General features: G+C 39.8%; 2 protein-coding genes and 1 pseudogene across 2 annotated transcripts; all 3 read right to left on the bottom strand.

Annotated features, from left to right (window-relative positions):
* Nucleotides 1-513: 513 nt before the first annotated feature.
* On the bottom strand, nucleotides 514-1,583 carry LOC148584549 (zinc finger BED domain-containing protein RICESLEEPER 2-like; annotated as a pseudogene).
* A 1,563-nt stretch (nucleotides 1,584-3,146) lies between these two features.
* On the bottom strand, nucleotides 3,147-3,706 carry LOC148584548 (uncharacterized). The gene is made up of 2 exons (XM_088518497.1): nucleotides 3,445-3,706; nucleotides 3,147-3,337 (listed from the first exon to the last, which is right to left on the bottom strand). Exons 1-2 carry the CDS (start codon nucleotides 3,704-3,706, stop codon nucleotides 3,147-3,149), a joined length of 453 nt encoding a protein of 150 aa, XP_088374623.1.
* Nucleotides 3,707-3,895: 189 nt separating this feature from the next.
* On the bottom strand, nucleotides 3,896-7,225 carry LOC148584547 (uncharacterized). Its single transcript, XM_088518496.1, has 6 exons — nucleotides 6,737-7,225; nucleotides 6,086-6,580; nucleotides 5,676-5,996; nucleotides 5,318-5,576; nucleotides 5,171-5,233; nucleotides 3,896-4,371 (listed from the first exon to the last, which is right to left on the bottom strand). The coding sequence occupies exons 1-6, from the start codon at nucleotides 7,223-7,225 to the stop codon at nucleotides 3,896-3,898; spliced, it is 2,103 nt and encodes a 700-aa protein (XP_088374622.1).
* Nucleotides 7,226-17,083: the final 9,858 nt, after the last annotated feature.

Below are 17,083 nucleotides of genomic sequence, written 5' to 3'. Positions count from 1 at the left end.
AATTTTGCACATGCCCTCAAGCTCGAGCTCGACTTTTTTTTTTTCCCAACTAATCACTATTCATTACCAATCATACAAATTAGAGAGATTTTCTAACTAATATCAATATGTTTTTCTCATTTCTCTCCCATTTCGTTTAGTTACACATGCAAAGATCTTGGACCAAAATTTTGATCCCCCAAATGTTCCAATTGTGGGTTTTTCTTCTTTCACAGCATACATAATCAACTAACAGAAATATAGAATCAACTAAAATGCTAAAGAACATTTAACAAACAAAATTATGGTCACTCTAGGCCTTTGATAGATTAATCTCCACCTTACAATCATCCATACATAATCAACTAAAATGATAAAGAACATTGAACAAACATAACAGATTAATCCCAACCTTACAATCATCCATGTAGAATCAACTAAAATGCTAAAGAACATTAAACAAACATAGCATATTAATCGCCACCTCACAATTCCATAGAGAATCAACTAAAATGCAACATTGAACAATAACAATTATTTTCTCTCTGGCATATTAATCTTCACCTCCCAATCATCCATATCCTCCATCTAACATAACAAATGCAAAGTAATTAGTTCAAGTACAAGATACTAAGAAACTTAAAATAATAAAAATAATTTAGGAAAAATTGAAACTTACTGCACCACCCCTATTTAGCCTATACAATGATTTCACCCAATCAGCCCCACATAATAACTTTTTCATCGTCTCAGTTGATAGTGAAGCTCTATGGGGATCAATAACCCTTCCCCCAATACTAAATGTAGACTCTGAAGTCACAGTAGTAATAGGGATTGACAAGATATCTTTGGCCGCTTTAGACAAAATATGGTACTTCAAGGTATTGGTTTTCCACCATTCCAATGCATTAAATTCCAAACCCTTCTCAAGTATGCATACACTCTCTTCCAAGTATACGTCCTAGTCTGATTTAATAGGTTGCTGCACTGAATCATTAGTTCTAAGGAATGACTCGAACAAATCCTTACCACCTTCACCCTTTTAACAAATTATAGCATAGCCAGCACTACTTGAAGCACCATGTGAAGAGCAAGAGCTTTTTTTGAAGATTTTGTTCCACAAGGTTTGAACTGTGCTCATTGACATACACTTCATAAATTTCTTTCATACTTTTTTCAACAAGCTCAATATTTGCAGTAGCTTCACTCTCTTTGTAGATTATTAGAAAGAAAAAGCTCAATATTTGCAGTAGCATCATCTTACACCTCAAAATTGCAGCAATTGACATCAACAAATTGCACTCACCCCAATATTTAACAAACTTTTCTTTCATTCTTTGTGCCATAGATCTAATGTACTCATTTTCATCATCAGATTTCTTGGTTAGGACTTCCTTTATCGGCCAAACTTCAGGAAGGAATAAGTTAGCTGCCGGATAGTCACTCCAAGATACAATCTTGGTTACCCGGTTGAATACATCCAAGAGTTCACACACATGTTCAACTTTAACCCAATCCTCATGTGTGGGCACCCAAGTAAATATATTATCATTATAACTATACATAGGGAAAACCTCCCTAAACTCAAGTGAAGTTGCTAACATCATATAGGTACCATTCCAATGGGTAGGCGCATCCAAAAATAGTTTTTTCTTAGACAATTGCAAATTCTTTGCATGCTCATCAAATTTCAGTAATCTCGATTCGGATGCAACTAGGTATTTAATACCATCCCTAACACAATCAACAATTTCCCGAATTTCAGCTAGGCCATCTTGAACCATCAAATCAGTTACATGTGCACAACATCTAACATGAAACAACTTCCCTCCAACAACTAACAATTTCCTTTTGTTAAAAACATCTGGTAACTACCTCATTGCTAAATCATTAGCCTTTGCATTGTCTACAGTGATTGAACAAATTTTGTTATCAATACCCCAATCTCTAAAACATTTAAGTAGTGTCTCAGCATCTTTCTCAAAGAATTTAGCATGGTATCTACTAAGTTGTTCAAGAAAACATAAATCTATGGAAATCGACAAACACATGAAACCTAGGGCATGGTATTTACTCTCGGTTTTCCATGTTGATTAATCGAAGAACCTGTGATGAGGTTCTTTTGTCACTCTATTATGCCCAGGACTTGGTCATCCGAATTGACACAAATAACCAATCCAAACACATGCATATGTTAATTGGGCACATTCATGTGAGGAATTCAATTAAATAGGAAATAATCAATTTAAGCACTCAAATATAATTGCAGCAAAGGCGCCAGTATTGAAATCCTAAAAAGACAGGGCTAGGGCTTCAATCTAGCCCCTAACAAGGGTTTAGTTACACATAATAAAAATAAACCTAAAAAAGGAAAAGAAGAAACCGAAAACGCTTCTTGCTTGAGCCTCCAATTCTTCTCTCCAAGATTGAATATTTTTCTCAATGCTTAGAGGTCTATTTATAGGATCAGGAGAAACCTAGAAGCCCTAGAAACCCTAATAAAATCGTGGGTCAGTCTCCTAGTCTAAAAAGGAGACTGAAACCCAATTTGAAGTGAAAAAGGGGTTTGGGCGCTCGAGTGCACTCGATCCCAGATTGGTGCGCTCGAGCGCACGTCTGCTCGATCTTGGCTCTTGTGCGCTCTAGCTTGGCTGCTTGTGCGATCGAGTGCTAATGCACTCGATCCTAGTAGCTTGTGCGCTCGAGAGCTAATGTGCTCAAGCTTAGCTTGCCCTGCGATCGATCCCATGCTTCCAACTTTCTCCCGAATTGTCTTTTAAGCTTGGAACTTTCCAAAAATGCTTCATTTTCTTCAAAAACATAAATATACAAAAAAACACAAAAGCAAAACAAAACATCAAACTATAACAAAACAAAGAGCTTAACATATGTGAATTAAGAAGCTTGAATATGTGGGAGACACCGTACATACACTTTGTCCTCAATGTGGGCAGAAATACAATACTGAGAGGTGAAGAGAACCGGAGTGAGCAAAGTGACGTCCCCCAAACTTACTCGTGAAGACACCCATCCTAAAAAACACAACAACAAAAACACTCACAATCACAAACAAAAACAAAAACAAATAACAAGAAATAAAAAGAAGATTGGTGCCTCCCACAAGCGCTAAGTTTACAGTCTTCAACTAGACTTTCCATAGCAGATGATCATTTAGAAGAAGTAGGATCCTCCAAGGGCAATTCCTCAATCTTTGGAATCTCTAGTTCCAGGAACAGCTTCAACCGCTGACCATTGACCTTGATAGTATTTTCATTCTTGGGATCCTCGATCTCAATGGCTCCATGAGTAGAAACTGCATGCACTATGAATGGTCTAGTCCATCGGGATTTGAGCTTCCCTAGAAACAGATGTAGACGTGAGTTGTAAAGGAGGACTTTTTGACCAACTTCAAAAGGTCTTCTCAAAATGTTTTGGTCATGAGTCTTCTTCATCTGATCTTTGTACAGCTTGGCACAGTCGTGGCATCATTCCTCAATTCTTCTAACTCAATGAGTTGGAGCTTCCTTTGATGGCCAACCTTGGTGAGATTGAAATTTAGGTACTTGATAGCCCAATATGCTTGGTGCTCCAATTCCACTGAAAGATGACACGCCTTGCCATACACAAGTCGGTAGGGAGACATGCCAATTGAAGTATTGAATGATGTCTGGTATGCCCACAAAGCATCATTGAGTCGCAGAGACCAATCCTTCCTTGTCGGGTTCATCTTCTTCTCTAATATACTCTTGATTTCATGATCTGCTCAAAAAATCGGTTGTAGAAATGCTTTCCCCCATCACTGATGATGGCACGTGGTGTCCTAAAATGTGCAAATACATTTTCCTTTAGAAATATCATCACGACTCTATGATCATCAGTCTTGCAAGCAATGGCCTCCACCCACTTATAAACATAATCAACCACCACAACAATGAAGAGGTAACCCATAAGAGTTAGGGAAGGGTCCCATGAAGTTGATGACCCAAACATCAAAAAGCTCCACAATAAGGATTGGGTTCAACGGCATCATATTCCTTCTTCCAATACTTCCCAACTTCAGGCATCTCTCACATGCTGAACAATAGGCATGGGCATCATAAAAAATGGAGGGCCAATAGAATCCACTTTGAAGAATCTTCACCGTGGTCTTTTTAGAACTGAAGTGGTCTACACATGCATGATCAAGATAAAAGGAGTGGACACTTTGGTGGTCACTTTCAAGAATGCATCTCCTTATGATCTGATCTAGGCAGTATTTGAACAGGTAAGGATCATCCCAAAAGAAGTATTTTGCCTCAACCAAGAATTTTGATCCGTCTTGCCGGGTCCAAAGTGAGGGTATCTGGGCAATGACAAGGTAGTTCACGATATCTGCGGCCAAGGTGGAGGAATCTAGGAGATGTGCATCAGTTTTTCATCAGGGAATGTCTCAACAATGGGCACAATATCTTCATTCAAGTCCACAACAAGCATGGATAGATGGTCAGCTACCACATTTTTGAAACACATCTTGTCCCAAATTTCAATGTCAAACTCTTGCAGTAACAGAATCCACCGGATGAGACGAGATTAGCATCTTTCTTTGACAAAAGATACTTCAAAGCAGCATGATCTGAGTAGACCAAGATATTAGATCCTAGCAAGTAAGATCTAAACTTATCCAAAGCAAACACTACAGCCAACAACTACTTTTCCGTGGTTGAGTAGTTGAGTTGTGTGTCATTCAGGGTCTTGTTGGCATAGTAGATGACATGAGGAAGCTTCTCCATTCTCTGCCCCAACACGACTCCTATAGTATAATCGGAAGCATCACACATTATCTCTAATGGCACTCCCCAATTAGGTGGCTGAATGATTGATGTGGTCTCAAAGGCTGTCTGGCACTTGTCATTGAAGTCAAAAGGAGTGTCTTTTGCCAGCAAGTTGCACAGAGGTCTAGCTATCTTGATGAAGTCCTTGATGAATCTTCTGTAGAACCCAGCATGTCCTAGAAAAGACCGAATCTCTTTTCACTATCCACGGGGGCGGAAGGTTGGGGATCAGATCCACCTTGGCTTTGTTGACCTCAATACCTTTGTGGGAAATAACATGCCCCAAAACAATCCATTGTTTTACCAGGAAGTGGCATTTTTTCCAATTCAGAACCAAGTTCTTCTCCTTACACTATACCAACACCAAAGTGAGCACTCACCAAATGAAGAACCAAATACTGAGAAGTCATCTATGAATATCTCCAGGTTACGTTCAACCATATCTGAAAAGATGCTAATCATGCACCGCTAAAAGGTAGCAAGTGCATTGCACAACCTGGAGGGCATACGGTGATAGGCAAACGTACCGAAAGGACAAGTGAATGTGGTCTTCTCTTGGTCTTCGGCATCTAGTGGCACTTGATTGTAACCATAGTAGCCATCAAGGAAATAGTAGTAATCATGGCCAGCCAATCTCTCCACCATCTCATCATTGAAAGGTAGAGGAAAGTGGTCTTTCCTTGACATAGCATTTAGCTTCCTATAGTCGATGCTCACTCTCCATCCCGACTGAACACGAGTTGGGACCAACTCATTGTCTTTGTTCTTGATCACTGTAATCCCCGCCTTCTTAGGGAATACATGAATGGAACTCACCCATTTGCTATCAAAGATCGGGTATATGATTCCCGCATCTAGAAGTTTGATCACCTCAGCTCAAACTACCTCTTGCATGGCTGGATTCAACCGTCTCTGTGGCTCACGAGAGGGTTTAGCATTTTCTTCCAGGTGAGTTTTGTGCATCACTATTGCAGGGGCGATTCCCTTTATGTCTCCAATAGACCACCCAATTGCTTCTTTATGCTCTTTCAAGACATCCAACAGCTTCTGTTCTTGATCGTTATCCAGGTCGGCAGCAATGACCACTGGCAGAGATTCAGTAGGATCCAGATACTTGTACTTCAGGGTGTCCGGTAGAGGCTTCAACTGCCACTTGACCGGATCAGCTACTGATGAAGATGGATCAGGGGGTGATGTCAGCTTGCTCTAGTAATGTGTCCAAGTCCATGTCGCATTCAAGTGCAATAAGCAGTACGACACTCTCCTAAAGGGTCTTCAACATTCGGTCCATTGACAGTCTCTTCGACTATCTCCTTAATTGAGCACACACTTTTGACCCCTTCATATTCGAATGGCTGCTTGCTAATATCAAAAATATTCAGCTCCACTGTCATGTTCCTAAATGATATCTTCATGACTCCAGTCCTATAGTTGACTAGGACATTAGCCATAGCTAAAAAGGGATGCCCTAATATGATTGGAATTTGAATCTCCAAATTTAAAATTGGTTCTGTGTCTAAGACAATGAAATCCACAGGGTAGTAGAATTTATTGACTTTGATCAGAACATCTTCAATGATTCCTTTCGAGACTTTCACAGATCGGTCAGCCAACTGCAGTGTCACTAAAGTGGGTTGCAGCTCTCCCAATCCTAGCTGAACATAGACTGAATACGATAGGAGATTCAAACTAGCTCCCAAATCCAATAGAGCTCGTTCCACTTGGTTGTCACCAATCATGCACAAAATAGTAGGAAATTCAGGGTCCTTATACTTGACAGGGATCTTGCACTACAAAATAAAGCTGACATGCTTAGTCTGGAAAGCTTTCTTGGGGACATTTGTCTTTCTCTTGGTGGTGACCAAATCCTTCAGAAATTTGTCGTAAGAAGGCACTTGCTGGATGGCATCTAGGAATGGAATGTTGATCTACACTTGCTTGAATACTTCCAAAATGTCATGAAACTTCGAGCCCTTCTTTGGAACCATCAGTCCTTCTGGAAACGGAGCTTTAAGAACATACTTCCTAGGGAGATCCTCAGCAATTGAAATGGCAGACTTTGATCTAGCATCTCTAGCAGGCTTGTCTTGGCTTTCCTCCTCTTCTGCAGCCTCAATGGCCTCTTCAGGCATGACCACTTGATTATCCACTTGTTTTCCTGACCTCAAAGTGGTGATGGCTTGCACATGCTCCTGTCCATGAGTAAAGGCAGAAGTACTTCCAATAACAAACTGCCCTTTTGGGTTGGGCATTGGTTGACTGGGAAACTTTCCTCTATCTCTCTCCCCTATGTGATTGGCTAGCTGGCCAATTTGCCCTTCCATCTTGGTAATGGCTTGAGTGTTGATCTGAGTGAGACCCTTTAGCTCCATAGTGGAATTCTTGAGCTCTTGTACGTTTTGGCCATTGACCATCGTGGAATTTTTTAGCTCCATCGTGGTATTCTTCAGCTCTTGCACTGTTTGGATATTTGACTGCATGAATGCTTTGACTGTGTCTTCAAATGATGACTGTTTTGCAGGCAGTGGCACTTGAGTGGTGGACTAATAAGTAGGGGTTGGGCTTGGTGAGATGACCAAAATTGATTCTGAGCTTGTGAATGAAATCCCAGAGGGTATTGATTTTGATCCTGAGTAGAGGTACCTCCCTAATTAAGTGGTTGATTCTGCTTCCAACAGAAATTAGGGTGATTCCACCACCCTCGATTGTAAGTCTCAGCAAAAGGCCCACTTATGGGTTTTTTGTACTCGTTGAAGGCATTGACTTGTTCCTTCGGATACTCAGCAATTGTTGACAGAGATGGGCAATTTTGGGTAAAATGCATCGGACTAGCGCATAATGAACATATGTCAACCTGATAAGCATCTGCCGCATTCACTGGTTTGTTCAGAGCAATAGCGTCAACCTTACGAATGATATCCTTGAGTTGCCCCTTTATATTAGCATTGTCCTTCACCTCATAGGGGCCTCCCTACTTGGGGGTTGCGAAAGACTTACCCCGATGACTTAAAAAGTCCCACTATTATGTCCTTTCGGACATTTCATCCAAAGTTTTATAGCATTCTCTTCCCCCGTAAGATTCAAGAATGCTCCACCATTCATAGACTCGTTCTGGTTACGCTCCTATGGAGTCAACCCATTGTAGTAAAATTGTACGAGCCTCCAAACCTCAAAACCATGGGGTGGGCACTTCATAATTAGCTCTTTAAACCTCTCCCAACTGTCACTGAATTCTCCCCCTCCTCTTAACTGAACCCGCTGATCTCTTGACGAAATTCATTGATCCTGGAGATTGGAAAGAATTTGTTGTAGAACTTGTTCAGCAGAATTTCCCAAGAGGTGATGGATCCAGGTCTGTTGGAGTGTAACCGGGATTTCGCCCTACCATGTAGGGAGAAAGGAAACAGCTAAAGATGTACTAACTCCTCCGAGAAGTTTTAAAACTTGAACGTATCACACCTCCAAGAAAGACTTCACATGGACATATGGGTCTTCATTCTCTATCCCTTTGAAAGAAGGAAGAATATTAATCACATTCGGCTTCAAGTCGAAGTGAGCGGCATTGGTAGCAGGCAACACTATACAGGATAGAGTGTTCGTAGTGATGGGTGCAAACAGTTCTGTGAGGATCTTGGGTGGATCTTGATCTCCCATCTTAGCAGACTTTTCCGAATTAGACTCAAAACTTAGAAGATCGGCACGTGAGTTTGGTGGTATTCTCAGATTCTCTCTTGCCGTTCTTTCAATCTCAGGATCAAAAGTAGCTAGCTCCAAATTTAGAGATCTACAACCAAGCATGCAAATAATAATAAAAAGCTAAAAATAAAAGTGATGTGCAAAATATCTACCTAAATTAATAGGTAAATAATTGTACGTTTTACCTGCAAGTGCAAGGTCAACATAGTAGTATATGGTGCAAGTACATGATCATTCTCACAAGGATTGCTGAATTTATGTTTAAAAATAAATTCCTTAAGTAAAACAAAGATTGATTGTCTAAGTGATGATAATAAAAGGTAGGGCTTTGATATCCACGACTAATTTTATTTAGCTAATATAACAATATGTCAATGCTTTGATCATGTTATGCATATCTAATGTTTGTTAACCTAAGGGCATGGCGTATACTCCTAAGGGTATAGATTTCCCTAAGCAACGAGTTAGGCATGGCGTATAACTCTTTTCTTTTCTAAGGGATTTAGCATGGTGTATACTAAGTTGTTCCTTAGGAAAGTATATGTTCTATGAAAATCGACAAACACATGAGGCCTAGGGTATGGCATATACTCCCGGTTCCCCATGTTGATTAACCCAAGAATTGCGGTGTGGATTCTTTTGTTACTTATGTTAAACCCAGGACTCGGCCATCCAAATTGATTTAACTAACTAGTCCATACCACATGCATATGTTGATTAGGCACACACATATGAGGAATTCATGCAAGAAGGCATTAATCAAGTTAAATAGCACAACAAGATCATCATAAGGGCGCCAATATTGAAATATTAACTAAACATAACTAGGGCTTCAATCTAGCCCTACTAATTAAATTAGCTACACATAAAATTGATGTTAAACATCTTCATAAATAAAATAAAAGAATAAACCCGAGACTTGAACTTCAAGAGCTCCTCTTCCTCTCCTTACAAAGCATACATATTCTCAAGGCTTAAGGGTCTATTTATAGGCTTTAGAAGTCCTTGACAAAGTAGTAAACCTAGGGATTTCGTAGGGTTTCAAAACCTATTACAATTTGGGGTTGGAAAACCCTAATATGGAAAGAATGACAATCTAGCCGCCACTTGATATGTCTCCTGCACTCGATCGCAAGTCTGCGATCGATCCTCTTCTGGCATTCGCTTGATCGCTCCTGGCCTGGATTGTGCTTTGTCTTCTCGGGTACTGCAGTCGATTGCAGGTACCCTGTGATCGATTGCAGTGTCAGAGAGCTCCTAATTTTCCATCTTCTCTCTTTTGAGCCCAAATCATCTAGATTTACTTCATTTTCTTCCAAAAGCCTACAAAAGTATGAAAAACACAAAAAGGAATTAAAATGACCTAATTAACCAAAACCAAAGGATTAAAACATGTAAGTTAAGGGCTGAAAATATGAATATTTTAGCACTTATCACACCCCAAAACTTACATATTGCTAGTCCCTTAGCAATACAAAACTAAAAACAAGAATGGAAAAACAGAAAACAAAAGATAAATCCATATTTCGTGGGATGTACGATTGCATTTAGCGTATGCAACAAGCCTTTTAAAACCCCTAGGAATTTCCTAGTAGACGAGTGAAGTCTCGTGAGGGTTTTCCAGAAATGTTACCCACAAACATCATGCACAGTTCATGTTATTTCAAAAATTAAAGCATCACTTCAAGATTATGATTTTCATTCATAAGCAAGCTTAAAAAGATGAACTCCATCTTCACAATGAATTGGAATCTCAAAATTCAATTACTTACAAAGGATATGCTAAATCATCACAAGTTTGAAATTTGTGTACAGTGAATTAGTACAAAATTATGAGGCCTCCAAATCTTTCCAATATGTAATGTCTCCTTATCTCAGAATTCACTGAAATTCCTATTAGAATGACATGATAGCATATTTCTTTCTTCTTTTTTTTTTGGTCAGGTTGTGCAATGTTGGTTCCCTTAAGCTTTCTAATTGACCCTTGTAGCGAGTGTTAAGTCAATGACTCCCAAACCAGGTGGTTTTAGGGCATTAGGTGTAGAGACACCCCTAAGGACCTACTAACTCAAGTCAAAAAGGCTACAAAATCAACTAACCATGACATTGATCAAATCAACAATTTTTCACCTTTTGACGTGAACACTCAATGTTTTGGGGCAAGAGGTCCAGTTACTCAGTGAAAAGGCATCAATGATCATTTATTTCATACTTTCTTCTTCTTTTTTTTTTTTTTTTTTTTTTCATTACTATATGTGCCATAGTGTTATCTAATAAGTCATCCAATTTCATCCAAGAAGCAAAAACACACATATCAGACCTCATGTCATACCTCACAGATTATGTGCTAATGTACTTGTGTGATCAGATCAAACATGTGATTTTTCAACTATCCTCAACAAGTAATCAAACTAACAGATTCACTCATCAAATCATGTGTTCAAAATTTTAAGCTCATTGATGAATTCAAGCCACAATTCTTTCTAGATCAACTTAAAATTTTAGAGCAAACATGAACATGCATAAACTTTTTTTTTTTTTTTTTCAAATAAACAAACAACACACAAAACAAATAACTTGAAATTAGGACAAAGTGTGTGAACAATCATGTGTGCCCATACTCCCAAACTTAAATGACACATTGTCCCCAATGTGTCTAAATAAAAGAAAGAATGTACCCGGGAGATGGTCAACATAGTCTTAGAAAGCATGGCTCATAGCACACCCCCAAACTTGAAGTGAAGCACACTTGTCCCTGCAAAATAAAAAAACACACAAAGAAGTAAAAAGGAACAAAATTAAAACTAAATAAAAATTGAACTGAAAACACATTAAACAAAAGAAAAGGATAACCTATGGGGTGCCTCCCATGAGCGCTAAGTTTTACGTCTTCAGCCAGACGGTGGTCCCATCTCAATGCTGTCCAGAAGTAGATGCTCCAGATGGTGGTGGTGTAAAGGGGGTAGATTGGAGTGCCAAATCTGCATCTCTTGGTAGCAATTTCACTTCGAGATATGGCTTTACTTTGTGTCCATTAACCTGGAATATGTGATTACTTTCTAGATTGCGAACCTCTAACGCTCCATGAGGGAAAATTTTTGTAATAATACAAGGTCTCGACCATCTTGACTTAAGCTTACCAGGGAAAAGTTTCAATCTTGAATTATAAATCAGCACCTTTTGTCCTACATGAAACTCCTTCCTGACTAGTTGTTTGTCATGATATGCTTTGGTCCTTTCCTTGTAGAGCTTGGCGTTCTCATAAGCATCTCGCCGCAATTCTTCCAGTTCATTGAGTTGTAGCTTCCTCTTATTGCTAGCTTGTTTCATATCAAAGTTAAACTGCTTGATGGCTCAGTATGCTTTGTGCTCCAACTCCACTGGTAGATGACATGCTTTCCCAAAGACTAACCAATATGGAGATATACCGATAGGTGTCTTGTAAGCAGTCCTATAAGCCCATAGTGCATCATTCAAGCGTAGGAACCAATCCTTCTTATTGGGGTTTAATGTCCTTTTAAGCATACCTTTGATTTCTCTGCTGCTGATCTCCACTTGGCCACTGGTTTGGGGATGGTACGGAGTTCCAACCTTATGAGTGATGCCACACTTCTTTATCAAAGAAGCGAAGGCATAATTATTGAAGTGGTTGCCTCCATCACTAATTATTGCTCGTGGTGTCCCAAATCTAGTAAATATGTTGTCCTGCAAAAACTTCACAACCACTTTGTGATCATTAGTCTTTGAGGGGACAGCCTCGACCTATTTGCACACATAATCCACACCCACAAGGATATACAAATAACCATATGAATTACGAAATGGACCCATGAAATCAATACTCCATACATCGAAGAGCTCCACCTCCTGAATATTTTGTATCGGCATCTGATTTCTGGATGAGATGTTACCTGTCCTCTGGCATTTATCACAGGAGCTGCAAAACAAAAAGGCATCCTTAAATACATTAGGCCAATAGAAACCAGATTGTAGTACCTTAAGGGCTATTCTCTTGGCCCCAAGGTGTCCTCCACAAGCAAACTGATGACAATGCTGCAGAATGCTCCAATGCTCTTCTTCTGAGACACACCTTATAATGATTTGATCAGGGCAAAATTTGAATAGATAGGGGTCATCCCAATGGTATTGTCTAGATATATACATCAACCTCTTCCTTTCTTGACTAGACATTCCTGGGGGAAAAACCTTGGCAGTTATATAATTCACAATGTCTACATACCATGGGACTTGGACCTCAACTGCAAATAACTACTCATCTGGAAACTTTTCATTCAAAGGAAGCTCATCTCCTTTTTCCTCATGAAGTAGTCTGGATAGGTGATCTGCAACCACATTCTCACTGCCTTACTTATCTCTGATCTTAAGATCAAACTCTTGTAGTAATAATACCCATCTGATCAATCTTGTCTTTGCATCCTTCTTAGCAAACAAATATCTCAAAGCAGCATGATCAGTGAATACAATGACCTTAGAGCCAATTAGGTATGATCTAAACTTCTCCAAAGCAAATATGACAGCTAATAATTCTTTCTCAGTTGTAGAATAATTTAGCTGAGCATCATTCAATATCCTAAAAGCATAATATATGGCATGAGGTACCTTATTGATTCTTTGTCCCAAGACAGCTCCCACAGCAAAGTCACTAGCATCGCACATGAGCTTAAATGGTAGACTCCAATCAGGTGCCCTCATTATTGGTGCAGATGTGAGCAGCTTTTTCAGTTTGTTGACGGCAGTCATACATTTTGTAGTCCATTCAAACTTGGCCTCTTTCCCTAGCAATGCACAGAGGGGTCTAGAGATCTTGGAAAAATCCTTGATGAACCTTTTATAGAACCCGGCATGTCCAAGAAAACTCCTCACCCCCTTCACTGTCAGAAGCGGAGGAAGTTTGGAGATGATGTCAATCTTAGCCTTATCTACCTCAATGCCCTTGCACGAAATAGAGTGACCCAATACGATGCCTTGTTGAACCATGGATTGGCATTTTTCCCAATTAAGCACTAGGTTGCATTCTTCACGCCTCTTGAGGACACTCTTCAAATGATTGAGGCATTCATCAAAACTAGACCCAAAGACACTAAAGTCATCCATAAATACCTCAATGGTTTTCTCCACCATGTCTGAAAAAATGCTCATCATGCATCTTTGGAATGTGGCTGGGGCATTGCATAGGCCAAATGGCATGCTTCTGTAGGCGAATGTGCCAAAAGGACATGTGAAGGTGGTCTTTTCCTGATCCTCTGGTGCTATTGCAATCTGATTATAGCCACTGTACCCATCCAAGAAACAATAGTGGCTATGGCCAGCTAACCTCTCTAGCATTTGGTCAAAGAAGGGTAATGGAAAATGGTCTTTTTGGGTTACCTTGTTCAGTCTTCTATAATCAATGCATACCCTCCACTCAGTGGTTACTCTTGTGGGTATCAACTCATCATCTTCATTCTTCACCACTGTGATCCCGCTCTTTTTCGGCACTACTTGGACTGGACTGACCCATTTACTATCTGAGATGGGATAGATGATGCCCACATCCAGTAGTTTTAATACCTCTGCCTTGACTACCTCCTTCATGTGTGGGTTGAGTCTTCTTTGTGCATCCTTAGTTGGCTTGGCTTCATCTCCAAGAAAGATTTGATGCATGCATTTGGCTGGACTTATTCCTTTGATGTCAGCAATGGTCCACCCCAAAGCAGTTTTATGCTCTCTAAGCACTCTCAGCAACTTTTCTTCTACGTCACAGCTCAGATTTGCTGCAATTATGACTAGTAGTGTCTTGTTTTCTCCTAAGTAGGCATATGTTAGGTGGTCTGGCAATTGCTTCAATTCCAGCTTAGGTGCCTGGACAATAGAAGGAACAAGAGAGGTATTAGTAGGCTCAAGAATCTCAAAGGGAGGAGTATACTTACTTGAGTATTTTGGAGAGGCCTCAAGATGATGCACTATTTCAATGATGTCATTAGTAACATCTTCAGGTTTTGGCTCAATGTCCTGCCTTGTGAAACTATGGGTGAGGGTGGCCTCCACTGGATCTTTATGTTGGTCCGGCAAAATTGTCTTACTAACATCTTGGATCATACAAATATCAAAACATTCTACATCTTCTTGAGGTAATTTCAATGCATCAAATATTTTGAACTCTATTGTCTCACCATTTACCTTCATGCTCACAATACCCTTTTTCACACCTATTGTAGTATCAGCAGTTCTCATAAAGGGTCTTCCTAAGATAATAGGTAAAGGTGATGGTATATGAGATTCTTCCACATCTAATATAATGAAATCAGCAAGTAGAATAAATGTGCCTACCTTTACAAAAACATCCTCAAGTATACCTCTTGGTCGTTTGATGCTTTTGTCTGCCAATTGCAAGGTGATAGAGGTTGGTTGAAGCTCCCCCAATCCCAACTTTTCATATACAGTGTAAGGCATCAAATTCACCCCTGCTCCTAGATCCAGTAGTGCCTTTTCAAAAGAATGGTTTCCTATCTTGCAAGGAATGGTAAAACTACCTAGGTCTGTTAGCTTTGGTGGTAATTTTCTTAACAAGACTTCACTGACCTCTTCTGTTAAGGCCACTGTCTCATATTCCCGAGACTTCCTTTTGTTAGTGCAACAATCCTTTAAAAATTTAGCATATGAAGGAATTTGTTTAATTGTATCTAATAAAAGAATGTTGATTTCTACTTTACGCAAGGTCTCAAAGATATCCATGAGTTGCTTTTCTTTCTTTGGTTTGACTAACCTTTGAGGAAAGAGGGGTGCATTCACCCTCTCCATTTTATTTACCTTGGAAGTTGATGCTTCATCTGGAGATGCTTGAGGGTGCTCTTCAGTTCCTATGACCTTGCCATTCCTGAGAACTGTGACTGCTTTCATCTGCTGTTGATCCCCTGAATTTGATATTGTTTGGAATGGAAATTCACCCCCACTTTATTTCACTCAGTTCCTTAGCCATTTGCCCCATTTGCACTTCCAGTCTTAGAATGGATTGATCATGAACAAATTGTTGTTGTTAAGTCACCAATTGTCGTACAAGATCCTTCAGGTCATCCTTCTCTGGCTCTTGAGCTGGTTGGACTGCTTGTTGAGGGTTGCTTTTCTGTCATTGAAGGTTCAGAATATTTCGACTATTTTCCCCTAAGAAATCAGGGTGGTTTTGCCACCCTGGCTTGTAGGTGTTGGAGTATGGATTGTTCTTGTGGGGATGATTGTTTTGTCCCAAATAATTCACCTCTTCTTGCTCTGCAAATGGAGATAATGGACACGTCTCAGTGGTGTGATCTAGATGGGAACAAATAGCACATACCTGGATTGGTGTGTCCTGTTGCAGAGGTGAAATTTTCTGAGTAGTCATGGCCTTGACAATCATGTCCAACTTCTTTTCTACAGCAGCCATCTAATTTTGCATTCCGCTATTTTCTTCATCCTTGCCTTTGCTCCTTACACCTTGCCTCCCTCTAGATGGGAATTGTTGAGTATGTTCACTCAACCTCTCAAAGATCCCTATGGCTTCCTCACTACTCTTTTCCATCAACATACCTCCACAAGCTGTATCAACCATCCCTCTGTTAGTATCATCTAAACCTTCATAGAAAATTTGTACCTGCTCATCTTGAGGGATGTTGTGATGTGGGCACTTTAGAAACAAGGAATTGAAGTGATCCCAGGCCTCAAAGAAGAAATCTCCGTTTTGTTGTTGGAACATTTGAAGTTCCCTTTTAAGTTGTTTTGTCTTCTGGGCTGGGAAAAACCTCTTCAGAAACTTGGTGGTCAATTCTTCCCAAGTATGGATAAAATGTGCAGGCAAGGAATTGTACCATATTTTAGCATTATCTTTCAAAGAGAAAGGGAAGAGGACTAACCTGAGTCTCTTTGGAGTTAGGCCTTGGACATGCTGCAACTTGCATAAGTCGAAGAATTCTTTAAGATGCAAGTTGGGATCCTTAGTAGTTGTGCCCTCTGAAGTGAGTCAATGCATTAAGGATTTGAGGGGAGATATAATAGCTGCCATCCACCTCTGGTTGATATGCTATACATGAGGGTTGATAGAGATTTGCTGGAACGTATGCCTGCATCATTGGTCTCCTCACCCGTGGTGGATTCGCCTCTAATGGTCTTGGTCCAATTGGATTCTCTTGCAAGTCTTCCATATCAATTTCTTCTTCTTCTTCTTTGTCTCTAAGTCATTGTTGAATTGTCCGCTCAATTTCAGGATCGAGTGGAAGAACGGTTGAGGCTTGAGATCGAGGACCTTGCATCAACTGAATTACTTCTTCAGTTAGGCAGCTTCAGTGCAACTGGTTCAGATGTAGTATATGATGCAAGTACAGAATCATTCCCACGACGATTGCTGAATTTATGTTTAAAAATAAATTCCTTAAGTAAAACAAATATTGATTGTCTAAGTGATGATAATAAAAGTTAGGGCTTTGATATCCACCACTAATTATATTTAGCTAATATAACAATATGCCAATGCTTTGATCATGCTATGCATATCTAATGTTTGTCAAATCTAAAGACATGGCGTATACTTCTAAGGCTATAGATTTCCCTAAGCAACGAGTTTGGCA

Source organism: Corylus avellana, chromosome 7 (genome assembly GCF_965113065.1).
Source record: "Corylus avellana chromosome 7, dhCorAvel1.hap1.2, whole genome shotgun sequence".
NCBI classification, from domain to species: Eukaryota; Viridiplantae; Streptophyta; class Magnoliopsida; order Fagales; family Betulaceae; genus Corylus; species Corylus avellana.
Note: the sequence above shows the minus strand (reverse complement) of the source record. Positions and strands in the feature narration are given on the sequence as shown.